At 30.0% G+C, this 27471-nt stretch overlaps 2 protein-coding genes across 5 annotated transcripts; both read right to left on the bottom strand.

Moving 5' to 3' along the window:
• Nucleotides 1-606: 606 nt before the first annotated feature.
• On the bottom strand, nucleotides 607-5101 carry LOC18095510 (cold-responsive protein kinase 1). Of its 4 annotated transcripts, none has more exons than XM_006370112.3 (7): nucleotides 4866-5101; nucleotides 4033-4159; nucleotides 3606-3721; nucleotides 3284-3494; nucleotides 2976-3213; nucleotides 2243-2393; nucleotides 607-1160 (listed from the first exon to the last, which is right to left on the bottom strand). In XM_006370112.3, the coding sequence occupies exons 2-7, from the start codon at nucleotides 4106-4108 to the stop codon at nucleotides 768-770; spliced, it is 1185 nt and encodes a 394-aa protein (XP_006370174.1). In that variant the 5' UTR covers nucleotides 4109-4159; nucleotides 4866-5101; the 3' UTR covers nucleotides 607-767. The 4 variants fall into 4 exon arrangements, with proteins under 4 accessions (XP_006370174.1, XP_024465073.1, XP_024465064.2 ...); XM_024609305.2 differs by lacking the exon at nucleotides 4866-5101 and adding an exon at nucleotides 4627-4833; XM_024609296.2 differs by lacking the exon at nucleotides 4866-5101 and having other exon boundaries at nucleotides 4033-4591.
• A 17264-nt stretch (nucleotides 5102-22365) lies between these two features.
• On the bottom strand, nucleotides 22366-23451 carry LOC18095509 (uncharacterized). Its single transcript, XM_006370111.3, has 2 exons — nucleotides 23076-23451; nucleotides 22366-22746 (listed from the first exon to the last, which is right to left on the bottom strand). Exons 1-2 carry the CDS (start codon nucleotides 23364-23366, stop codon nucleotides 22714-22716), a joined length of 324 nt encoding a protein of 107 aa, XP_006370173.1. The 5' UTR covers nucleotides 23367-23451; the 3' UTR covers nucleotides 22366-22713.
• Between the last annotated feature and the right edge of the window lie 4020 nt (nucleotides 23452-27471).

Here is a 27471-nt window from a genome sequence, read left to right as displayed (position 1 = left end):
ATAAACATTATGAAAAGGCTATAATATCCCCTTAATTGATTTAATAATTTTATCTTAAAATAATAAAATAATCATTACAATATTTCAATTCACAATACAATAAATAAAAGAATAATCACTTTTAGTTTTATTGGTTTTATTTACATATCATCACAACAAATTCAAGTCCTCCAATAATGGATATCGATAGATGCTATCAAGTAACAGTATGGAGTTGAGGCCGGCCACTATCAATAGGATGGCAATTTTAATTTGTAACTGTTGCAAGCTTTTTTCAAAGTCTTTATTGGTATTAATATAATTTCTACTCTTTATCCAACCATAAAAAAAAATTAATAAGTAGTTAAATAACTTTTGTGTTTTCTACTAGGTATTATACATAATTACATTTTAAACCTTAATTTTATATAAACTAAAATAACCTAGTTTTATAAGATTTTTTTTTTAAAAAAAAACTATAATTAAAAATATTATTTCTTAATTTTTTTAAAACTACACGATATCAAACACATCTACGCTGCAGAGTGAATGATAGAAGGACCCCACTACATTGATTGAAAAAAATTATTTTTTTTTTCAGATTTGCAAAAGTTATATTCAACAGAATTAAAAAAAAAAAGAGTATTTTTCTATAAAAGAATTTACAAGGAGGTTGTCACTCGCAGGGAAGCTACCGTAAAATAGTCTAATACTTGTCAGAAAAATTGCTTTTGAAAGTAAAGTATGCACTTACATTTGCTCCCTAAAACAAAACTTGGACACTGCTGTTAATTGCTCCGGTCATATATTGAGTTGAAGGTCATGGAAGCATATGAAGTGGCCATTCCTGATGATGAAGACGAATCTTCGAGCTTGCTTGAATTTGGAGATGATTTCTTCGTTTCCCACTTGTCATTCTGGTCTCTGTCTTTCTGCTTTTTGTCACCTTTGAGACTCCTGAATTCAGACAGCAAGCCAGGCCTTGATATCTTGTCTTTCACATCCATCTCACCCATTAACATCGAGACAACAGTAGACATCAAGGGACGCAACTTTGACACTTCCTGGGTGCAAAGAAGACCTATCTTCAGGTACTTGCAAGCCTCTTCAGCATCATAATCCCTTCCCAACGATGTGTCCACCAAGTTAACCAGCTCCCCTTTCTCATAAAATACCCATACCTGCAGATTGCATCTTTACGTGACAAGATCTCTATGTGAACAAATTCAGAGGACAACTACTTTGAAATCCGTTAAGACTTGATTGGAGAAAATGAAACAAGATTATTGTACAGTTTAAGCTCATAAGCTGTTGATTAACTGAAAGGATCGCTGAACCTTCATAAGGAATCGGGAACAAAGGATTATGAAACTAGAGCATGACAGTAAGTGAAAGACCAATGCTTCATAAGAACTAGTGATTGTATACTGACTCCCTAAAATACCACAAAGCTCAAAGGTCAAGAAGCAGAATTGTAGATTGAAGATGGGAGTGATGTTTCTACTTTGAAATGGGTAATGGATCCACCCAACATGGAACAAAAATGAACAATTATTCTAGAGTGTTTTGATGGCTGATACTTAAAAGTTATTCTGCAAAGATCAATTGCAGTGTTATTCTAAAGAAAAATGCAGAAGAAAGGACATCAGAACAGCCATCCCAAGCTCAACACAAGTAACACTTGTCCCATTGAAAAAAGAATAGGCTACCTTATTAAAACTGAAAGCTACAGTCGTCTTCTAAGCTTAGGGATTCAATCTTACAAGGAAATTACCAAACACCACCAATTTACTCCATATCAAAACTAAAGCAAGCCTAGACGAAACGCTATGGAACAAAAAACATGGCCATGTGCACAAAATAAGAGCACTCTAAGACCCAATACCATTTGAAAATGAGATTTAGATCATAACATGAACTCAACAGAAAATGGAAATCAATGTAGCCACTCCCAGCTAGTTTGGAAACATGGCCTGGTTGATTTGAATTTTATACCCAGAATATCAGAGATGCAAATGCAGTCTACAAAGAAATATCACTTCAGGAAAATAAAGCATCACAAAAATAAATTTTAGATGCAGGAATCAAGAACCTGGTTTACGAGTCTTCATGTTTTTCGAACTCAAATTGGAACAAAATTCAAGGAAAGAATCCCTGCTTTTAGTTAAAGAGAATCATCTTTCATACTCTATTAAAAACAAAATCTGAATTTTCTTTAATAGCATTAAGACAAATTTGCAGTGAGTTTCAGAAGGCCCCATACCCTTTTAAGTAGGCATTGCTCTTCTGTGGGTAACCGCCTATTTGTGTTGGACCTCCCACTAACAATTTCCAACAATAGAACACCGAAACTGTAAATATCAGCTTTCCTTGTCAGCTGACCTCGAATTGCATATTCTGGAGCCAGATATCCTCTGCACATGTGCAACAAGAACAGAAAATTGTTTAATGTTTCAACATGGCAATTTGGTTAAATACGCAAAAAGAAAATCACAGTTTATCTATGCCTATCAAACATTATGGCATATCATCGAAGACTTGTATTTTCACTTTCTAATAAGCATAATACATATTTTGGCTGGCTCTACAGTAGCTTTTAAGTCACAATACAGTAGCTTTTAAGTCACAATTTAATTCCTGCATAGAGATTATTCCAACAAATTAGAAATCATAAAAAATCAAGTATGGTAACAGTCTGTGAACCCAGATTTTGAAAGTAGGTATGAACCAATGTTAAATGATCCCACCCACCCCACAGAGATATAACAAGGGAAATATTATGAGATAAGATGCAACAGTATGACATGTTTAAGGTACTAGATAGGAACATCATTCAATCAAATCAACCTATCCAGAACACTATGCAGCAATTAGGCTAGACGCTAGTAAAACAAACTGCTAGAGATCATAAAAAGCAACAGGAGTTGCATTTCATTTTACAATGCATTGAACAACAATACCTGTAAGAAGCAAATATAACAGGTTTATGAACTTACGTAGTTCCAGCAACTCGTGTGCTTATATGAGTCAGGTGGGATGGGAAAAGTTTTGCAAGACCAAAGTCTGATATTTTGGGCTCGAGTTCACTATCAAGGAGAATGTTACTTGCTTTAATATCCCTATGAACAATATGTGGCTGGACTTCCTCATGAAGGAATGCAAGCCCTCGTGCAACTCCAACGCATATTTTGCGCCTTGTAGACCAACTGAATTTGATACTGCTATGGCCTCCACCTTAAGGATAAACGAAAAATATAACCTGAGCTGTTTGAAAACAAAAACCATGGATGAATGGTGTGCTTACCGAGAAGTGTTTGTGCAAGGCTGTTATTCTCAAGGTAGCCATAGACCAAAATTCTATGGTTTCCATCTGCACAATAACCATACAATTTAACCAGGTTATTGTGCTCTATATCTGCTATCACTTTTATTTCTGTTAAGAACTCCCGTAAACCTTGCCTTGATTCAGCTGACAGTACCTTTATGGCAGCCACAGTGCCATCTTTAAGTATTCCCTGTCCATTAAATTACTGGAATTCAGATCAAGGATAAGTTTAATAGTAACAAATTAAAACCCTCAAAATCCCTTCAAGATTTTTCATAAAGACATAAGCATGTAAAATCACCTTGTAGACAGAACCGAAACCTCCCTCTCCAACTTTATTGGCTGAATTAAAGTTTTCAGTTGCCATTTGCAATTCCCTATGAGTGTAACAGCAAATGTTCTGTGACCCCGAAACCTCTGTACCATATAAATCCATTATAAGCTTTTGCACACACGTAAAACAAATGGGAGAAAAAGTTTTACAATGAGCATGAAGTGTATGCGTGTGAGAGGGAATGTGCCTATTTTTCCATAGAAGAAAAGGATAGGGAAAAAAACGAAGGGAAAGCAAGTCAGAGAATCATGCTGTGGGCAGCTTATGTGACAGCTGCTATTTCATATCAGAAACTTTTACTCGATAAGTAGATCTGAGAGAAATTGATTCAGAAAATTCTCAAACTAAATAATAGAGTGTCAGCTAATAATTTTTTAACCCTTGAGTTGCATACCATCATCAGCTTCTAGAGTTTGTCTAGTAGCTCTTGAAACTCCCTTCCCTTTGCAAAATGAAAAAAAACAAGTCATCACCAGATTGTTTAGACGAATGAATGCCTCCACCAAAATCGAGTCCCAGCCCTGCAAAAATAAGCCATAAATCATGTCATTATAAAATTCCTTTCCCATAAGCCTATTCTTGCTTAACCAGACACTTCGAAAGGGAAAAGGTATAAAGGCCTTTGTCAGTCTAATGATGATGGCAACAATAATCGCATTGAACCCAGAATTGAATTGGACCATATAAAGTAGTTAGCAAACCGAGAATTGAACCCAGAAACCAAATAAGCATCCAAATGAACACAATATCTCAATAACTCGCGATAAAACTTCTCATTAATGCAGGCAACAAATTCTAAGAGATTCTTCATCACCAAATAAAACCCACTTCCACAAAAAAAAAATTACATAAAGAAAAAGAAATAGCGATTTTCATTGAGCTGAAGCAGATGGCTCCATAATGGGATTACAACAAAAAAGCTCAGAAGTCATTAATTAAACTTATACAAGGATTTTGCACAATTTAAGCGTTGATATATAACAAGAACCTTTCTTGTTCCTTTGAATGCATAAAAGTCACGACATTAAAAAAAGAAGATAAAGATTCAAGCTTTGTTGTTTAAGCAGTTCTTCATAATAAAAGCTTTTGACTTGGTAAGTTAACTTTTCTTTATTTCTCCATTCAGCAAAAGAACTAAGGAGGCAAACCCATATTTGCTTTCTACTGTTTTCATGCAAAAGTTTATTTGCAAACACAAAGAAGAGCAGATTAATTTAGCTAGCTTACCTTGATTTGGTTGTTATTGCCAGATGGCAGAAGTAGAAATGTCGAGATCAAAGCAAGTTGTTATCCAGGCCAAAAAACAAAGCAGAGGGAGAGGAGAAGAGTCTTATAGAAATCCCGTGCGTTGGCAGAAACAGCCCTTTAGGTCTTTTCACGGTCTTCCACTAGGACGGTGACCGGATGGAGATGGTGCCGTACTATCAAAGCAACTCCCTTTCGTTTGCGGCATGCATAAAACCATTTTGTGTTTTTTTATCGTTTGAAATATTGATGTAAGAAATGAAATTTAAAAATTAAATAAAAAATATTATTTTAATATATTTTAAAATAAAAAAATACTTTGTAAAATAATTTTGATATTGTCCCGTTGCTTTTAAAAATATTTTTTATATAAACTTATAAATCTCCACCATGATAATAAGACAGCCATCAAATTAAATTGTAAAAAATCTTATTCAACATAATTGCATTAAATATATTAAAGTTAATGGTCATTTCATAAAGACTACCTTGATGACAAGATTATACAATTTTTTATTTATTCAATCTGCTGGCTAATATGGCTGTTTCAGGATGTTGTTTTATTATATAATTGAGAAGTTGGGCATGATATAGAAACAATTTGTTCTTATTTTATGATCTCATATATATATATATATTCTGCATAAACTCTATTGTTTGACAAAAAAATATTTTTATAAGGGATTCTTCATTATAGTTGTAACAGTGCAGCTCAACTTATTAGATATTATTCGTTTTGGGTTTTACCATCCTCACAGATTTGTTATTAATGACCACACATGACCCCAAAACATGTCTGACAAGTTAGCAACTAGCACTACTAATAAGACTAGCTATTAACTCTTCACTCGTCGATGTGGAATATTACAATTCACCCCCTTAAAAAGCACGACGACCCCATCGACACAACCAGACAGCTAGTGAGACCGGCTCTGATATCAAATGTAATAGTCCGGCCCAACTTGCCAGATATTGTTCACTTTAGGCCTTACCGCACTCACGAATTTGTTCTTGATGACCATACATAGCCTTAAAATCAGCTGACAAGTTAGTAATCAGCACTACTAATAAGATCAGCTACCAACTTCTCACCCGCATAAATGGAATATTTCAATAGTCTTATATTATCATTGACTCCTTTAGAGAAAACGGTTTATACCTTTTTGACAAGCTCTATTAAAATTACAAAAGACTTCCCCAGTCAAAATGTAGCATAAATGTTTTACTTGTGCCTATGTGATCCCTGCATGTAATAAAACTGAACTATTCAAAATCAACGGATCTGTAAAAACTCTATTAATTATACATACATCTAAATGGTATGGGGAAATCACTGTTCCCCAACACCAAAATCACTGTGGATTACTGTTGTAATCCACAATGCATTCCTCTTTTTTTTTCAACTTTTCTCTGTTTTTTTTTCATTTATTTTTTTTTCAAAATTATTTTTGTTGATTTTACTTTTTAAATATTGAGCTGATTAAAAATTTCGCTTTGTAATTTTTTTATTTTAAAATACTGTGAATTGCTGCGGTGTTTTCCCACATAGTTTTTCTATTTTATTTTTTTATTTTTCAAAATTATATTTATCGATTTTTTTTAATATTGAGCTGATTAAGAATTTAGTTTTGTAAATTTTTTTCTTTAAAACATTGTTGATTACTACAGTGTTTCTCCGCATGGTTTTTTTATGATTTTCTCCGAAATTATCTTTTTTTATTTTATTTTTTAATATTGAGCTGGTTAAAAATTACAATTACAACATGTGAGGAAAGCATTGTAACTTTCTTCGCAAATTACTGTGGATTGCTACAATGTTTTTTCCCACGTGGTTTTTTTCTGTTTTGTTATGTTTTTCCTTAAAATTGTCTTTGTCAATTTTATTTTTTAAATATTAAGCTGGTTAAGAATTGCAATTACAAGTAAATACAAGTTTTTCCTCACAAAACACTATGGATTTATACAGCTTTTCCTCACATGGTTTTTTTCCAATTTCTTTTGTGTTCTTTTTTGTAATATTTTTTCCAAAATTATCTTTGTCAATTTTTTTTTCATATTGAGTTGGTTAGAATTTAACTTTGTAATAAAGTTTAATCATGTGGGGAAAGCACTGTAGCTTTCCTCACAAAACATTGTGGATTGCTACAGTGTCTCTCCACATGATTTTTTTTTTCTTATAATTTTTTTCAAATTATCTTTGTCAATTTTATTTTTTTAATATTGAGTTGTTTGAGAATTACAATTACAAGTCATTACAAATAAGGCTAAATCATGTGGAGAAGCACTGTAGTTTTTATCATAAAACACTGCGAATTGCTACAGTGTTTCCAACATCATTTGTTTTTTCCTTTTTTTGGTGTTTTTTTTCTTATTTTTTTTTCTAAAATTGTCTATGTCGATTTTTTTTTAATATTGAGCTAATTAAGAATTTAGCTTTGTAATTTTTTTCTTTAAAACACTGTGAATTGTTGCAATGCTTTCCCATATCTGTAACAAAAAAAAACTGTAACAAAAAAAATGCTTTCCCATATGATTTTTTCCAAAATTATCTTTGTTGATTATTTTTTTTTAAATATTGAGTTGGTTAAGAATTATAATTACAATAAAGCTAAATCATATGAGAAAAGCATTGTAGTTTTTCTCACAAAATACTATGGATTGCTACAATATTTCTCTAAATGGTTTTTTATTTTATTTTATTGGGGAAAATACTGTAGTTTTCCTCACAAAACATTGTCAATTGCTACAATATTTTTCCTCATGGGTTTTTTTCCTTCCAAAATTATCTTTGTTGGTTTTTTTTTAATATTAAGTTGGTAGAGAATTTAGTTTTGTAATATTTTTTGCTTTTTATTAACAGAAAAGTTAAATCATGTGGCGAAAACACTGTATCTTTCCTCACAAAACACTTTAGATTGCTACAAATCATTTTGTTCAGTCTCTAAGTTTTTGATCACCAACACAATTTTTTTCTCCGTCATGAAATATTTGTTCCATCATACCTTAAGTTTCTATTACTTATCTAGCGCTGGTTCACAATTATAACACTATCAAGTGTATTTGTTTTATAAGCCCGCGATATTAAAAGTTGTTTGAACCCTGAATAAATTTGTGTATTAAAAAATAAAGCCTATATGTATATGCCTACAATAATTTTTGTAAAACATGGATTTTTTAAAGTTTTCATTAGTTTCCTTTTTTTTTATAGGGTTTTTTTGGGATGTTCCAATTTTCATGCCTTTTTTTTCTAATTTTCCTGAAATTTTATACTTTCTTGGTTTTTCATTTTTTTCACAATTAATTGTTCTAATATTTTATGTATTAAAAATAAAATCTTATTTTAGTAGTTTGAGGGATATTTTTGTCTCAAAAGTTAAAAAAAAAATAAGATTTGTGAGAGAGAATATAAATATAAAGGGCACATGAGAGTAAAAAAGTTTTAAAATAACATATGAAAGAACACGCCTAATTTATAAAGGCAGATGGATTGATTAACCATAAATTTTATTTGAACTAAGGAGTTCCTTGTAAGAAAAAATAATCATGGATATTATAATAATAATTTTGTTAGGAGAAAATATTTTTATTTATTTATCAGTATACAAGATCCAATGTTCTATTCAAGAGTTTAAGTTATAGGTATATATTACTAAATATAAGCAATTAAAAAATATATTTTAGATTATGATTTATCTTTTTATTTTATTTTTTTACATCTGCTTATATTTTCTTCATCATATAATCAAACTAAATTTATTTTTAAATATGAATGACAAGTTAGTTTTATATATTTTTAATTGAAAAAAATTATTTTATGTCTATTTTAAAAAAGAATAAAGCTCTATTTCTCTTCTATTTTTTGAAAAAACAAAATATGAAACTTTGCAATAACAACAGGATATAAAAATTCTGTCCAAAAAAAAAAAACATGATATAAAATAAAATAATTTTTTTTAAGTATGCTTATATGAAAAATTATATGAAGACTTATTTTTAATTAAGTATTAAAGTCTTTTAATTATCATAATTGCGTGTTTGGATTTTAATTTTTTCATCGATTGAGTTGTTCGTCTAATGATAAAATCTTGTAATAAAAATGCCTAATGTTCCGAGTGGGAGCATGAAATATGATATGTCTTCTCTTATATATTGTCTACGTTAAATCTAGGCCGTTGAAATATGTTTTTTTTTTTTTGGGGTGGGGCAGCGGCGGCTTTATCAATGTCGTGATATACTTAAAGTGTGTTTGGTATTGAGATTGCTGTTGTGGTTGTGGTTTTAAAAAAATTATTTTATAAAAAGTGCTTTTAGTTGAGTTTGGTTTGGAAAAATATATGTTTGGTTAAAACTGTGGTTGAAATTGAGATTGAACAAAAAGTAGTTTAATGTGTTTAGTTAAAAAAATGTTTTTCAAATTGAGGTTATAAAATAATTAAAAAATATTTTTAATTTAAATATTGTAGATTTAACTACTATTATTACATCATGAAATAAATAATATTGATATCAAAATTTTTTTATTATTCCATTAAACTATATGCAATGTCATCACATACGAAATATATCCAACAATTACTATATTTTTTATGGTTTCTTAAACACGCAACAACAAAAACTGAATTTTTTGTTACGTCATCAAGCGATATCCTTCTAATTTTTTGAATAAAACACAATTAAAATAAAAACAAAAACTGAATTTTTTGATGGGTCCTACCAAGAAAAATTACTTTTTTTATTACCAAACACTGGTATATGTGGCTACGGGTGAACCTCATCCACAGCTACATTACCAAACAGCATGGTTCACCCGTAGCCACATTACTAAACAGCATCTTAAAGTGAGGTCTCAATTATTCTTGACACATGCATTGAATGTGTATTCGATAAAAGTTTTAGATAAATGTTTAATTAAATTATAAGAAAACAAAAAATAAAGTCAAATACAATACAATGTATAAATAAAATTAAAATGAAATCATAAAAAATTACTGATATATATATGTTATTCAAGGCTCCACTAAAGTGTATCATCATCAGGTTATATTACAGTTTTTATAGATCCTTTTATTTTAAAGTCTTTCTTTTTAATATACGGAGGCAAATATTAAAAGGATAAACTAGGATAAATTTATATGGTTCATTTGTTATTTTTAAATTGATCGAAAATAAATATATATATTTTTATTTTAATTGTATAGTAAAACGATCAGATAGCTTGAAAGCAAAAAAAAATTAACCTAGCATCAATGGATATTTTTTTTATTTTCACTATGACTTTTTTGTTATTACAAGTTAAGTTAAGAGGTAATTTGATATTTGACTAGATATAAAATAATAAACAATAAAAATACAATAAAAATACCCTTAAATAAAAAAAATCTTAAATATGAGGTCAATGGACATTTTTGGTTTTTCACAATGGTTTTTTTGTGATTAGAAAGTCAACTTAGGGGAAGTTTTGTATTTAGTTAAATAAAAAAAAAACATGCGCATGTGGCACACCCGAGAGTGTGTGGGTAGTCCTTGCACTTTTCAGACGGCGCGTGGGGTGCTTCCAAGGATCCTAAAATACATTTTTGTCATGTCTTTGAAAGCACCACCATGTCTTTTTCTGGTTGATATAGTGTGTGTCTCCGGTGATAGTTAGTTTGTTATAAGTAGGTTTTTTTTTCCTTTTCTTTTGTCACTCCTGAAAATTACAGCTTGACCCTTTTAGTTGTTGGTATTTCAACTTCAGTTTCTATTCTTTTAATTTCTCATTTTTTTTCTTTGTCCTTTTATAGAAATTTTATTTATTTTCAATTTCATTATTAAATCCCAATTTACCATATATCATATTCTTCAATCTAATCTTCATTCTTTGGATTTCTAATTTTTTTCCTTGATTCTTTTGTAAAAGTTTTATTGATTTTCAATTTCATCATTCAATTTAAATTGATGGTATTATATTTTTCAATTTGGTTCTCATTGTTTTAATTTTTAATTTTTTTCTTGGCTCTTTTGTAAAACTATTATTCTTTTTAATTTCACCATTTAATTACAACATTGTTTTTATTTTTTATATTAATTTTGAGCCTCATTCTTTTTTAAGAAAAAACACTATCCTTTTATCAATTCTTTTTTTAATTTTACCATTTAATTAAATATAAAATTTATTTTGTATTTTAATTTTAATACATATTTTTTTAATTGCTATTTAAAAAAAATTATATAATTAAGATTTTTTTTTTAATTTCATCATTTAATATATGATTGATTAAAAATTACTTCATGATTTTTTTAGATTGGATAGTTCAAGTCTAATGACTAAGTTTATATATATATATATATATATATATATATATATATATATAAAGCTATAAAGCTTCTTTTATTTATATATATATATATATATATTATTAGGTTGTGATTCTCATGGAATATCCTAGATTGATTCAATCATAATTAGCATGATTATATTTTTATCATGATCGTATTTTATGTTTTTTTTAATTTCATTTCAAAACATGAAAGTTATTTTTTACATAAAAAAATAATCGAACCCTGTGAGAAAGGGAGAACACCTAAGCTGGTCTTTTAACTAAGAATTCTTTTTATATATATATATATATATATATATATATATATATATATATATATGTTTTAAGTGTTTGTCAAAAGTTGTAAAACCGTCAAAAATAACATAAGAAAATAACCAAGAATCCTTTATAAAAGATAATTGAAGTCTTAAAATGGAATTAGATATTTTATTTGGGGCAACATGGCCCATATGCTACGTAGTTCTTCTTGCATCACCATGGATGGGACCCGATGGCAACTTCATCTGTAACTCCGTTTTTGTTGAAAAAGTCCCAATAACAGCCAATATTATCCGGCTGGCATTATCTTCGTAGTGATGGGTTTCGCACTATAATGACATGTGAAAACGAAGAAGTCAGAGGTTCTATCTTTCCTTGTTCGGACTAGTTGAGGAATTCCACGACATGCCAGTCTTTTCATGATTGATCAAATATTCGTCTTGATAAGTGTTCTCAGAAATTACTAATGAGGATTATGTTCTTGACCAGTTGTGTTTCTTGATTTGATTTTGTTTTAGGCCTCAAGATTTTTATTTGTACAACCTCATATATATCAACTCTGAAATTCTGTCATGAAATCAGTCTCACAGGTCCCAGCTTGAGAAGACAATTCTATTCCCGGATGCCAATTACATTTTCAAAAGATTTACCAAACTGTACGAGGTAATTCAAAAGGAGGAGGAGGAAGAAGAAGACCAATCCAATTAATAACAGCCAATATTATCCGGCTGGCATTATCTTCGTAGTGATGGGTTTCGCACTATAATGACATGTGAAAACGAAGAAGTCAGAGGTTCTATCTTTCCTTGTTCGGACTTCGGACTAGTAGAGGAATTCCACGACATGCCAGTCTTTTCATGATTGATCAAATATTCGTCTGGATAAGTGTTCTCAGAAATTACTAATGAGGATTTGATTTTGTTTGAGGCCTCAAGATTTTTATTTGTACAACCTAATAGACATCAACTCTGAATTTCTGTCATGAAATCAGTCTCACAGGTCCCAGCTTGAGAAGACAATTCTATTCCCGGATGCCAATTACATTTTCAAAAGATTTACCAAACTGTACGAGGTAATTCAAAAGGAGGAGGAAGAAGAAGAAGACCAATCCAATTAATCCATTTTTTTTCCAGAACGATGAGTCTCATCAAATGTTGGTATGTCTGAAACATTTTCATTCTTATGTCTGAAACATTGTAAGCTAAATCCACAGAGCAGTTCAGTCTCGACCAGCCAAGTAATTATTATTATGATTATAGACTTTCTTGCATAAGCTCAGATGGAATTCTTACCCTGAATGTAGAAGAGAGAGTTTTTGATAAATTAACATGTATCATGAGTGGAGATAGAAACCCTTTTTTCTTTAGGAGGCACATGACAGGGAAGGCCTGACGACCGCTTATTCCTTCTCGAAAACAGCCGGCGAATGCCCTTCTTCCCCGGCTGAATTGCCAGTTTAATCCAAAGGAAATCCCAATATCAAATCGGAAAAAGCCCCATGCCCCAGGAGAGAATGAGGAAAAGGTGGGGTCTTCAACTGGGGTGAAGTTGGGCGGACATGCATTCAGGGGGAAAGTCCTATCGTGGTGAAGCTAGCTTCGAAGATCTAAAGATCTAAATGTCCTGCCATCTTTATAGACCTCTTCTTCTAGTCAGGAAAGCAGTTCAAGGAGGAAGCTTGCGCTCATTAGTGAATTCATGCTTCTTGCATTTAAACCGTAGCTAGAGTCTTAAAGGGAAAAAACGCTCATTTAAACTGTAGCTAGTGTTGCTCGGGGAAAGGATCAAGTATTGTAGAAGGGGAAAAAATTATTGTACCCGTTTATTCTTATCCTTCCTTTTTACTTGAGGTACATCATTTATCCCTATTTATAAAAGTATTTTTTTTAGATTAACATTAGTATTTTTTTTTTAATTTAACATATATTTTTTATCATTGTTTATGTTTTATCATCTAATTAAAATAAAATGATTTATTTGATTCAGTCCATTTATGATTTGAGTTACAATTTTTTTATAAAAAAAAACATGTATGCACTACCTTGATATTATTTTTAACGCAAAAAAACCTCGTGACCTAACACAAGTACATAACTAGTAGACTTTTGTTTTCATTTATAAGAATATAAATTATTAAGATATTTTATGAATTAACATAACTTGAAGGGTAACAATGTTTTTTTCAAATCTTCAACCCCTAAGTTCTTTTCTTTTCATTTGAATCACTGAATTTTATTTTTTTTCAATTACATTTTTATAGGTTCTATTGACATGTTTTATTTGTTGTTAGCTGCTTTAATTTCTATATTTTCGCATGTACATTTTGTTAAAAATTATGATGTGGAATTAGAGACCAGTTTTACTAAAATTAATTTTATGATGTTATTAAAACTAAAATTGAAAGATCAAGGATCAGAATTGATAATTTAAAAAAACTAAACCTTTTCACGATTTTGTTGCTTACATGCCATGAAAATATTCAATTTGGTCCCTAGAGTTTGGTTTTTTATTTTTAGTCCCTTTTCTATGAGATTTTTATGTTTTCATTTGTAAGTTTATTTTTTTCATTTTAGTCTTTAGATGTCCAGGAAAGGGAGAGAAAGTAGTAAAACAAAAATAGAGAGAGAAAATTCTTGAAAATTAAATTCTAGACACCAATAATTGCAATTTTAATATTTTTTTATTTTTTTTAAAGGATAAATCAATGAAGGTAGTTTTTGTCTTTAATGATGACCGACAGGCGACAAGGTAGTTGAAGCTTAATATTTTTTAATTTAGTTTGATTTAAATTTTTTTATCTAATTAAAATATATATTTGTAATTAGTAATGGGATTTTAAAGGCCCATATAATTGTATTTTCATGTTTTGCATCAATAAGATTGAAATTGAATTTTTGGGACTAAACACTTGCAAATGACAGCAAAAAAACTTAAGCGTGCAAGTGTGGCATTCCAGACACAAGAATGCCTTGGCTTTATAGTATTTTAGTTTTTTATTCAAAATAATATTGTTTCATTAAAAAAAACTATTAAAATTATAGCATTTTAGAATTCACTTGATGACCCAATAACTTAATAAATTAATTATATAAAAAGGCTCTTTCAATAACGAGAGAAACTAATGCAAGAATACAAGGTATACTAACGGCCAAATTAGCAACTTTTTATTCAAACCACCTCTGTATAAAATATATTCTGCGAACATACATACATACTGAAAAAGATGCAATCTAAATATATCTACACTTTTATTATCTCGATTAAGATAATATTTAATATAATCAAAATATAATATTTTTCTATATAAAATGACCTAGTAATTTCAAGTCTAAGAATCACTTACATAGCCGTCATATGAGTCTTTACATAAACATAAATAATCTTTTCATATGAAATTCTCATGCAAACCAATTCAATGTACATATCTTATGACAAACACCTACATATTAGTTCTAGTTATCCCTTATATTTCAGCTTATAAGAACAAATGCTTCCATTTACAAAGAAAAGAACATAACATGAACAATGTTTTGATGCAATATAAATCTTATAATTATAATAACTTTATAAATTTTTTTAATTACAAAGTATTTTTATCCCATAAACTTTATCGTTACTCTAGATTCATTAATCTAATATCATATAAATATTAAAGATAAATTAAGTATTTATTAATAATAAATATGTATTTACATAAATATAATAATACCACGTGTAACCAAATTAGCTACATACCATATTAAATTAACACTTCTCCAGCTAATTATCTTTCAAAGAAGGGTTTTCTTTCTTCTCCAAGCTCAAGAACTTTCTGGCTTCAAAAGACTGTGCGTGACAAATCAAAGTGAGAAAGAAGATGAATGGGACTCTGCTTAAACGAGCCATTTATGTAAAATATGCTACAAAAAGAATTAAATCCAGGCTATATATATCTGGAGCAGAGGGGATGTGTAGCACAGGTGGAATATTGCTAGCTATTTATAAGCTGAGAGAGAAGAAAGATTGAAGTTACCAGTAGTTGAGTCGATATCCGTGGAGTTGACAAATTAAGGAATATCTTTGGTTTGTTGATTTGCCAATACGAAATTTGCAGGCCTGTCTAAGAAATACCTCGTGGAATTGGGTTAGGTACATTTGAACTACGTTGCCGGCCTTTCTTAAATATTTCTGGGTAACCTTTTTCTAGCAGTACTTTTCATGCAATAATAATGTTGATTGCTCAGGATCTAGACATTGATTTTTGTCCCTGTAGCCGAATCTAGTTGTAGCTACCTACATGGTAGATAGAGATTGGTGACCACAGCTACGACGCTGGCCAATTATTATTTTTTACCATATAAAATAGATGCTTAGTTAAAAGTATTATTTTTACAGCAGGTTAATAAACTGGAAGTAATGTAATAATCTGATTTAAATTATAGGTATGGATAGCAAATGAATAATAATAAAAAAAATATTTGATATCAATTCACTAAATCAAATAAGATGCAGATATCATATATTATTGGAGACTCACTGTTATTCCACTATAGATATTGCTCATCATTATAAAAACTTGTTGAGACGGTTCAAAACCCACTACAAAAGACTGCTTGATGACATTGAAAAAAGTAGTAAAGATCTCCAGAGCAAAACCATGGGAAAGAAAAGTAAAAAAAAAAAACAAAAAGCAGTGAACATTCACATATATTCAATCAATTCTATTTAATTTAAAAATAAATAAATTTAATAAAGAATAATAAATAAAAAGGCTTGAAATAACCTAATTAAAAAAAAAACAAAGGATGCAAAAAGTTGGAGAAAAAATAGAGTTCAACCTCCATTCAATAAATATTGAATGATGAAACTGAAAAAATATCAAGTTAAAAAGATGATTAAAAAAAAAAAGCAAAGCAATCTCAGGTGAACCCTCTAAAATTGGATTAATTTTCAAAACTTGCAACCCGTGAAATCCTAGACACGTGTTTAACCAAGAAGCTCAAACCAAAATCAATTAAATGTTGAATGATGAAGTCAAGTAAAAAAAAATATCAATCTAAAAATTTTTGCAAAGGAGAAAAACAACAATCAAAATAATGAGGATGGAATCAAATTTGAGAAAAATAGTGAAGGGTCAAATAAAAAAAAATCAATTCTAAAAATTATCTTAGATTCTATAAATAGTAATTAAAAGAATGATAATCAAATTTGACAAAGTAAGAAATTGAACGAGGATTAAATCAAAATAAAATTTAAATTTCATAAATTATTTCAAATAAAACAAATAATAACAAAAAAATAATTAAATAAAGAAAAAAAATTTAGTAGCTGATTTGAAAAATTACAAAGTAGCGCAAATACCAAGTGCCGTCCAAAGATGGTAGAATGATTGACACTTGCACAACATGTTTTTTTTAATACTTTTGATTTATTAAAAGACTAAAATACCCCAACCCCAACCCATTAATTACAAAAAAAAAAAACCAATAAAGCTATGTCTGCACATTTTATATGAAAATACAAAAGTAACCCTGAATGGTAGCTAACAATTTATTTATAAGGGTAATGATGTAAATTTATTGTGCTTTCAGAACATAAAATACCCATCATATCCTCAATTAATATAAAAATAAAAAAAATGATTATATTACAAGGATAATTCTAACCTCAATTATTAGCCGGTTAGTTTTTTTTTGTTTTTTTCAAATGATAAGAAGGTGAAAACACTGTTCTCCACGGTGCAATGTGACTAGGTGAACAGTGTTTTCACTTTTTTTTTTTTAATTTTGGTTAATTTATTTTCATTGGCACTTACATCATATTCTTGAATAGTAACTACTTAATGGAGCAAGACTTGGTTCAGTTGAATTTCAATAGCTACTTGCAGAAATGACAACCAAATTTGACCCCTAACAATACAAAATGCTTGTTACGTGCAAGTCTTTACAATGTTACTGTTTCCGAACAAAGTTCATTAGTTTGCTTAATAGTTTAATGTTGACTTGTCATGAAACTGATTTGTTTTCAAATAATATATATTTTTTAACATTTATAGGAAAAATACTATCTTCTACCGGAATCACGAAAGAACTGTAATTTCCTTACATTACAGGGGGAAAATCAAATGGATAGTTAAAAATATTTTTTACACCTCTAACAACCGATATATATGTTTTGTGAATTCATATGTTTTTTTTAATATTGTCAAAAATACTTTTTTAAAACAACATGGAATATATAATATAAACTCGACTCGTAAAATCATTAAATTATAAGTAAAATATTTTAACTAAATTATATGTTATGTCGCGGATCATTAAATAAGTGATTCATGTAAATAGCTCAATTGAATCTTATAATTTTTTTTTTAATAAATTTATGTTTCACCTAAATAAAAATTAAAAAAACTCATCAACAAGCCCAAATACATTGGGTCGTCAGGCCAAACATTTATTTTTATTGAAGTCAATTCAAAGATTGTGGCGATATCAAATAATTTTTTATAGTTATCTTTAAAAATGATATTTATATGTTGTATTTACTAAGCATAATAAGATAAAAATATAATATTTTATCAAAATATTTTTAAATAATATTATTATGTAAAAATCTTTTAATTAAGATGCTAATTTATTTATTTAAAAAAAAACCTCACATTTAGTTTCCTTGCCAAACCATGTCATGCCATTTAGGCATAGATCAGATAGGAGCTTCATAATGAAAAATTATCTGAGAGCAAGTGAAGCATGTGGCTCAGGATGCAAGTGACTATGTGAAGCATTTGGCTCAGATCTCAAATTTGTTTTTTTTTTCCTTTCGATTTTGTTTTTCCTTCAATATTCTATCAAAATTACATATCAATACAAATATAAGAGTTATTTTTTAATTCAAGCGCCTCTCTCACAGCGACGTACATGAAAATAATTTATTGCTGGTGAATTCTTTTTTTCCTTTAAGCTTAAAATACTTTTTGTGCTACAAAAATCACATAAATCAAAAATTAAAAGTAATTTTAATCTCTTTGTTTAATGAAAATTTGTCATGCATGAAAACGACATGCATAACAACAAATACATGAGACTTTTTTGTCCAAAATTAAAACAAATTAAAACCCCTTAGGATGATAAAAGAAAAGGGAAAGGAGGTGGGTCAGTGGGTGGAGTGTCAGGCCGCGGGGGAGTGGGGACTCATGGGAAAAAGGGAGTGCTAACTCAACAGTTTTTATAATTTTTACGGTGAAATTGTAAAATCAGTCCGTTTTTAACGAGTTGAACCGATTTTATACGAGTTTGACCGATTTTACTGGTTTTCGAGTTTTTAACCCGTTTTTATACGTTTTATATGTTTTGATTCGTAACATCATATAATTTTACGAGTTAAAACACGTTTTTAATAACATTGGTTCTACTCTCTTTATAAACTAGACATTTATATCTTTTTGGTTTTTTAAAATAATCATAGTTAGGGTTAGGGTTCTCAGTCAGCTCAATGCTTTCAATTAATTAACTTTAACAAATAAAATAAAATATAATATAATATTTGAAGAAAAAAAAACATTTTTCATCTACTGTAGATGAATAGTGTTTTTCATCTTGGGTCCATGAAATCTTTACTCCTTTTATTTTAATCACTACAAATTAAGTTGACATAATTTTATTTGTTATTATTTATTTGTTTTCACGTGTTTGACTTGTCGTTAAATATTTTGAAGTTGAATTATAGATCAATTTTACAAAAGAACTACTTTTATGTTGTTTTTAAAACTAAAAATAAAAAGATCAAAATTGACATTTTATAAAAAACCTTCTCGCGCATTTGTTGTTCGGATGACATGAAAAGGTTCATTTTGGCCCATTAAGTTTCACTTTTTTTCATATTCGATCCCTTTTCTTTGGGCATTTTATGTTTCGTCCGTAAATTTATTTTATCTATGTTTTCAATCCCTGTATTTCTATGAACAAGAGAGAGAATGCCACCAACAATTATATAAAAGGCTCTTCTTAATAAGGAGAGAAACTAACGCAAGAATACAAGCTATACTAACGGCCAAATGAGCAACTTTTTATTCAAACCTAAAATATATTCTGCGAACATATATCATACTGAAAGTTGCAATTTAAAATGCAATTTTTCACACCCACCCACCCACCCACACCCACACACATATATATATGATGTGATACAAAAGTGATATAATCTAGTTTCCTGTTCCAGGACTGGGGGCGGAACGCAAAATTCGATCGATCTTGGAAAGGTGGGAAATGATGAACCCTGTATCGATAACTATTGCATGGCCTTCACTAACACGATAGTAAGATGGCGTAGTATTGTCTTTCAAAGAAGGGTTTTCGTTCTTCTCCAAGCTCAAGAACTTTCTGGCTTCAAAAGACTGTGCGTGACAAATCAAAATGAGAAAGAAGATGAACGGGACTGTGCTTAAACGAGCCATTTATGTAAAATATGCTACAAAAAGAATTAAATCCAGGCTATATATCTGTAGCAGAGAGGATGTGTACCATAGGTGGAATATTGCTAGCTATTTATAAGCTGGGAGAGAAGAAAGATTCAAGGTATTAGTAGTTGAGTCGATATCTGTGGAGTTGACAAATTAAGGAAAATCTTTAGCTTGTTGATTTGCCAATACGAAAATTTGCAGGCTTGTCTAAGAAATACCTCGTCGAATTGGGTTAGGTACATTTGTACTATGTTGTTGGTTGTTGTTGTCTGAAATAGTTTACGTATATTTTAACTAATCCCCGAGATTTTAAAGTTAACTATTAGATAAGCATTTCAGCTCTCGTCACATGATTCCATACGATTACCTTGACTGCTGAGGATCCATGTGCCACAATATCTCTTTTATTTCTCCATTAAAGACATTGATTTTAGTCCCTGCAGCTGAATTGACTAGCACTACGCTGTAGAATAATTATTATTTTTAACATATAAAGGAGATGCACGGGCAAAAATAGTATTTTGATTGATTAGTTTGTTTTGATTGGCCCATAAATAGTATTTTGATTGATTAGTTTGTTTTGATTGGCCCATAAATAGTATTTTGATGGATTAGTTTGTTTTGATTGGCCCATACATCACATTCTTGAATTTAGACTTGTGGTTTAGTTAAATTTCAATAGCTACTTGCAGAAATGACAACCAAATTTGACCCCAAACAGTAAAAGATGATGCTAGTTACGTGCAAGTCTTTACAATGTTACTGTTTCCGACAAAGCTCATTACATTGCTTAATAGTTTAAGGTTGACCATTTCTGTATTTAGTCATGAAACTGGCTAATTTTCAAATAATATTTTCTTTTTAAAAAACTTTTCTAGGAAAAATGCAATCTTCTACCGGAATCACGTAGTTTTCTTAGATTATACGGGAAAATCAAATGGTATATATGTTTTGTGAATTCATATGTTCTACTCTTTTTATAAACTAGAGTACTTTTATATCTTTTGGTTTTTGAAAATAATCATAGTTAGGGTTAGGGTTCCAGTCTCAATGCTCTCACTTAATTAATATTAACAAATAAAAAAAAATTATGATACTGAAAAATATATCTATAACGCTAGAGCGTTTTTCTTTTGCGTGGTAAATTAGCTTGAAATCATCCCTACAATACAGTTTAGGTATCCCTAGCTAGTTAAAAAAAAAAAAAAAAACCTAATTGAGATAAGTGTTTTATTGTGCGCATAGTGAAATGACTTTTATAAACTAGATGTTTATATTTTTTGGTTTTTGAAAATAATCATAATTAGGGTTAAGATTCTCAGTCGCCTCTTAGTTAATTAACATTAACAAATAAAATAAAATAAAATAAAAGATTTAGAAAAAAAAAATAGTAGTGTTTTTCATCTTCCGTCCTGGAATTTTTATCTTCTTTTATATTGATCATTGCACTTTATTTATTTTTAATTATATCCTTTCCAGTTAAGTTAAATTGACATGGTTTTATATATTATTATTTATTTTGATTTGTATGTTCTCACATGCTTGATTTGTCATTTATTCTGAAGTTGAATTAGAGACCAATTTTACAAAAAAAAAACAAATTCTATATTGTTCTTAAAACTAAAATTAAAAAATCAAGGATCAAAATTAACATTTCATAAAAAGATTAATAAGAAAAGAGATTTTTAAGTTAAAAATACATTTTTTCTCCATAATTTAAATCATGGACTTTCTTATAAATATTCATTTTTATTGCCACACAATTAAATTAAAAAAGTTAAAAGTTACTCATGTCATGATGTTAGATATTTACATGTGTATCTATAATTTACTTTCAACAATGAAGATCAAGTTTTTATTTTAATCCTTAAATAGCATTAACTTGTTCTAAGATTTATCATTTCATATATTTTTTCCAATTTGTTTTATAAAACATAGACATTTTCTTTTTAGTTCTTGATTAAAAATTTTATAATACTGAAAAATATATCTATAACATCGGAGCGTTCTTCTCTTACGTTGTACATTAGCTTGAAATCATCCCTAGAACATAGCAGGGGTATCCCTAGCTAGTTAAAAAAAAAACAAATAACCTAATTGGAATAAGTGTTTCATTATGCACACACTCACATTTCACTATGGATTTGTATAGTGAAATGATTATTTTTTTTATCTAAAACAAAACCAAGTAACTTGGCTTGGGAGGTAATAGAGTCTTTTTAACATGATTAATTTGTCATTACCAAATTGACTAGAAGCATCTCAACCAACTCACAATTTCTTTGCACAATAAAATTACTAAATATCTTTTAAAAGCAAAATTCATTTAACTTAAATCTTAGGGGTTTTTTGAAATTTCATTTTAATTTGAAAATTAAAGTTACTAAATTAACCATGAAATCAAATTTCCTTAGGCTTACATCCAGGGGATTTTTTCCCACACTTTTCAAACGATGCATGTGGCATCTCCCAATAGCCAAAGCGTCAAGTGCCAAGGGATCTTAATACGGGTATGAAGCGTCAAGTGGCATTCTAAAAAATAATTAAAAATAATAAATCAGCAGTTCATGTGGCAAGTTAGTAAACTAATTAATTGTCTACATAATATGGGTATGAAACTTCCCTAATCACTACTTCTTCCACTTTCAATATATATATATATATATATATATATATATATATATATTATTGGGGTTCAATATTTTGAATTGAACCTTTTTGACTATCATCCATTAAGCTTCCCAATGCAGCTTGGGAATAGTGATTGAGACTAAACATGCCTTTGTAAAAGAAAAAAATAAGGCGGGGATGGCACCAATCAAGGTTGTCGTCTTGAAGTGCACCAAAAGGCCTGCGAATTAAAGGAAAAAAGAAGAAGAAATTAAAAGGCATCCCAAAATCATTTTCTAGATATAACTGATATCTATAAATGTACGTAACATATAAACAATATAACTACACACATATAAAATAATTCACATGGATGAATATAATTAATTATGATCCAAGATATGCAAACAGCTCCTCATTTTTTCTTTTCAGAAAATGCAGTGAACAGATTGAAAAATGAAGAACAAGCATGGTGTACACGCATAGAGAAGTATAAAAACATGAAGAGCTAACCGTGGTGAATTACTGATATTATAATGAAGAGAATGTCATCATTATTAGTAGACTTACATTGAAGCAAGCAATGCGCCTTCTACACGCTCTCTTTCCTTTCTTGAGCTCCGAGAAAAACTCACCTTGGGAGTAAATATGGCCTGCTGGTGAAGCCAAGAAAACCCTTCTGGCAGGTATTGGTGGAGACCAAAGACCACTTTGCTCATAATCGAAGTCATATTGAGATGCATCAAAGAACTTACCAAGAAGTCTCTCGGAGACTGATTTCGAGACCATTTGAATACTTAGACTTGCCAAGGAAGAACTCCCTGGTGATGGTGATGGTGATGCCTCAGATATATTTTCCATCAACACAGAGATCGGGGGTATGTGCGTGCTTTGGATTTTTCTCTATGAGATTATGGAAGGGATGCAGTCATGAAGGAATATATAGTAATAGTGCAATAGTAAAGAGCGCAAGCTGTGGCTATAATAAGATTTGCTTGTGTGTTGTGCTTATGTTCGAGAATTACTTCGGAGGAAGTTTGGTATTGTTTGGTAGACAAGAAAAGTAAGGTTTGGTCAAAGGATCAAGACCCTAAAGTCTTTTAATCCATGTGATCACGTACACTAAATCAATTAATTTTATCAACTAATTTTTGTTAATCAATCAATTGTTTGATAAAGTTTCAATATAATTTATATTATTATCTAAAACACCTTCTCAAATCAAAACTTTTAATTTGAGTTTAAAACTTGCATAAATTTATATTATTTTTGTGTTTAATTTTTATCAAATAAATAAGAATAGTAAAATTTAAACTCGTAACCGTTTGGTTATTAAAACTCTAAAATTATATCAAATAACCAATTTAATCTAAAAATTTAAACCGTTAAGGTTATTACTCTACCATTTTATTTCTGTTTGTGATATCATCCACCAATGTGTATACACACACATTGAAAGAGTCTTCAAATTGCCCATCCTTGTTATCTTCACTACAAAACCAAATAATGTGTCTAGCTAAGAAAACCCATTTGATTTTTCTTCTTCTTTTCCAAAAGGTAAGCGGTCAAGTTGAGGGATTTTCATGAATGCTACACTAATATTTTAGTGGATTAATTAATAAATAGTATCCAAAAAAGAGGCCTTAATATTACACACTTTTTGAGACCTCGTGTTCAATCAAGTGTCGGAAGACACTCTCATAAAGTTTTTTCTGAGTTCCTCAATGCCACATCATTAAAGGTCTCTTGCTAGGAGTAGCAGACGTTATCATTCGAACTTCTGTAATTTAGCTTCCAAGCTGCTGTCCCGGCAGTTGCTTTAGGTCGTGTTTATTTTTTTTTTATTTTTTTTAAATAATTATCACTGTAATTAAAAGAATTTAAATGAATAATATCATTTGAAAAATTACACACTTTCATCTTATCACATTTTCTAATTTATTTTTATTTTTATGGTTCAATTTGTTTTTTTAAAATATTGTTTAAACTGTTATTCATATGAGAAATATTAAATTGATATTTTTAAGTATTTTGTTTTTATATTTTTAATATGTTTATATTAAATATTAAAAAAATAATAAAATTATTATAAAAACGTTCTACACTACATTGTTAAACACTTGCCATTGTTATCTCTTGGCATAACTTTTACTGAACTAAACGTATGTGTTGAGCCCAAATCTTTTACATCTAATAATTTGTCTTTGAAAAGCATGTACACTATCTAATAAATTTATCATATTTTTTTTTCAAATTTTAATATATCATTTATTATTATTTATAAATAAATAATTTTTAATGTTTATTAAATAAACATGATTGATTTCAAGTAATCTCCTTTAGTTTTTTTTTTATAAGGATTGTACTTTATTTTTTATTATTATTGACTTGTTTTTAAATTTTTACAGTTGATAGTCAATATAAATATAGTACTATATAGTTTTGGAGTAATTTAAATGGCTCATCTTGTGTTATTTAGAATTTTATATGGTGTATAAATAAAAAATAAATAAAAAAAAATTAACTTATACTTTAGATTGTTAGACAATTAATCATTTTCATCAAGTGCTCTAAGAAATTATAATGCTTAAAGATTAATTTTTTATACAACCATGTGATTTCACAATCCCTTCAAAAATACTTCAAAATGGAGTGACATTTTATCCCTATTTTCATGATGGTATAAAAAGTACATCCATGTCAATTTTTAAATGTCATTCTTACATTACTATATTGGTGTCATCAATGCGACATATATTAATGTAAAGATTCCAAAATAAAGTGTGTCTAGATATAAAGGAAGGAGAGAGTACCTGATGAGTTTCAAAATCCAAGATGTTTAGGACTAAGGTTGATGTATTGGATAATTAATTGATTTATTTGTTCAAATAATCTGATTCATTCTCTATAGTTAAGATATTTGGTGACTTGATATGAAAAGTCTAGAGGGTTGATAAGTGATAATAGGTAATGCCTAGTAAAGCAGGTGACCGGTAACTGTAGTAGTAGCAGGTGATGTCTGGTAAGCCAAGTGACCGGTAGTTGGTACCTACAAAAAGTCCCCTTTGATAGACATGGGGACTCTCTGATGGTAAAGTCAGTAACTTTATAGAGAGAGAAAGTGCAATGATATTTTAGAGAGGTAGACTCTAAAAATATATATGCTAAAACTATTGAAAATGAAGAGATTGGGGTTGGTGAGTAGTAGCAGGTAATGTTTGGTAAGGTAGGTAACCGATAACTATGGTAGTAACAGATGATCTCTGGTAAGTCAAGTGACTGGTAGCTGGTACTTGCAAAAGATCCCCTTTGATGGACGTGAGGACTCTCTGATAGAAAAGTCAATAACAATATAGAGAGAGAAAGTGCAATGATATTTTAGAGAGATAGACTCTGAAAATATGTATGCTAAAAATATTGAGAATGAAGAGATTGTGAACTTTTTACTTGAAGGATTTATGGTGTTTTTATAGCCCATGAATCTTATCTTTTTTGTGGAGAGAAGGGACTGAAGTGTAATTTCACCCTTGTGATATTTGAGTTGTATTCTACTTAAAATAATACGTATTGAATTAGTATAAAATACTAAGGGACATGTGTGGGGTCCGGGAAAAATTATATGGGCAAGTGTTGAGCTCGGGTAAGGTGTCCAAGCCCATTAGAGGTGAAAGTGGATCCAAGCTCGCTGTCTAGACCCAACATACTAGGCTCGAGCATGATAGCCTGAGCCCACAAAGGCATTGGGGTGCATGCCCAGCACTCTTGGTAGTGGGTGTATGCCCTATAAAGGTGTACACGCACTAGGCGGACACCCAGTGCACTACATGGTGCCTATGCACTGACATCCATGTGCCCATGCAAGGATCATGGGCTCAAAATACTTGTACAAACCCATGTTTCTGATGCATGGGCTCAGGCTTTTTACTCGAGCCCTTAGGTGTTTTTAGGGCCTTTTCTTCTTTTAAAAGAATTCTTCTGGTCTATTTTGAGGGATTTTTTTGGTCTATTTTATTTGGATCCATCAGCAGCCCTCAAGTCTTTATGGAATTAATCTGTAAAGACTTGTAAAAATACCTTGTTACCATGACGAGTTCATCGAATTTCCTTCATCTGAGAAAAAGGTTTGGAACCTCAGGTAATAAACTAGAGAGCCCGTGTGTAAGGGTGTGCACCATATTTGAAAAACATTCTAAGTATGTAGAAAGGAACCGTTAAGGAAACCATACTTAGAAAAATTCTTAGGAGGGTGAGGTAAGATATAAAAGCCTTCATATTTAGAATATTTTTCTAAGAGGTCATGAGAAATTTATGGAGAAAAGGCTCATATTTAGAAAACTTTCTAAGTAGTTGGTAGAAACTCATAAATGGTGAGCCTATACTTTGAAAATATTCAAAAAGGCTGAAGGGAACCTCTTCTATATTTAGAAAACTTTCTGAAGGGCAGAAATAAGCGAACCATATTGACACTTATACTTAAAAAAATTTCTAAAGGACGAAGAGGGAAAACCCATGGAAGGTGGTTCTATTATACTAGGGAAATCAAGTTCATCTCTTAAAGAGTGGTCGCACTGGAGTGCGGGAGGTATGTGACTTCTCTAGAATGGAATGTAACATGAAAGCCTTTAATTAAAGAAAGATATCACTGAAAAGTGGGAGGTTTGCAGGCCTAAAAGGTCTGTAACCTTTTTTGTGATTGTATGGGGGCTTGGTAACCCCTCACTAAATAATAGTCAATGGAGTGTGAGAGATATATGACCTCTCTATGATTACATGAGACATGAGAGCCCCTCACTAGAGAATGGTGCGAGTCCGAGATTGCATTGAAGAATGGGGATTTAAGGTCAACCCCTGACAAATTGATGATAGATCCTTTGACATCACTTAAAGAATGTGCTCGTCTGAAATTGCACTAGAGAGTTGGGGATCTGAGATCAACCCCTGGCAAATTGGTGAGAGGCCCTTTGAC

This window comes from Populus trichocarpa, chromosome 1, assembly GCF_000002775.5.
Source record: "Populus trichocarpa isolate Nisqually-1 chromosome 1, P.trichocarpa_v4.1, whole genome shotgun sequence".
Taxonomy (NCBI): domain Eukaryota; kingdom Viridiplantae; phylum Streptophyta; class Magnoliopsida; order Malpighiales; family Salicaceae; genus Populus; species Populus trichocarpa.
The sequence above is the reverse complement of the archived record's forward strand: the minus strand, read 5'-3'. Positions and strand labels throughout refer to the sequence as shown.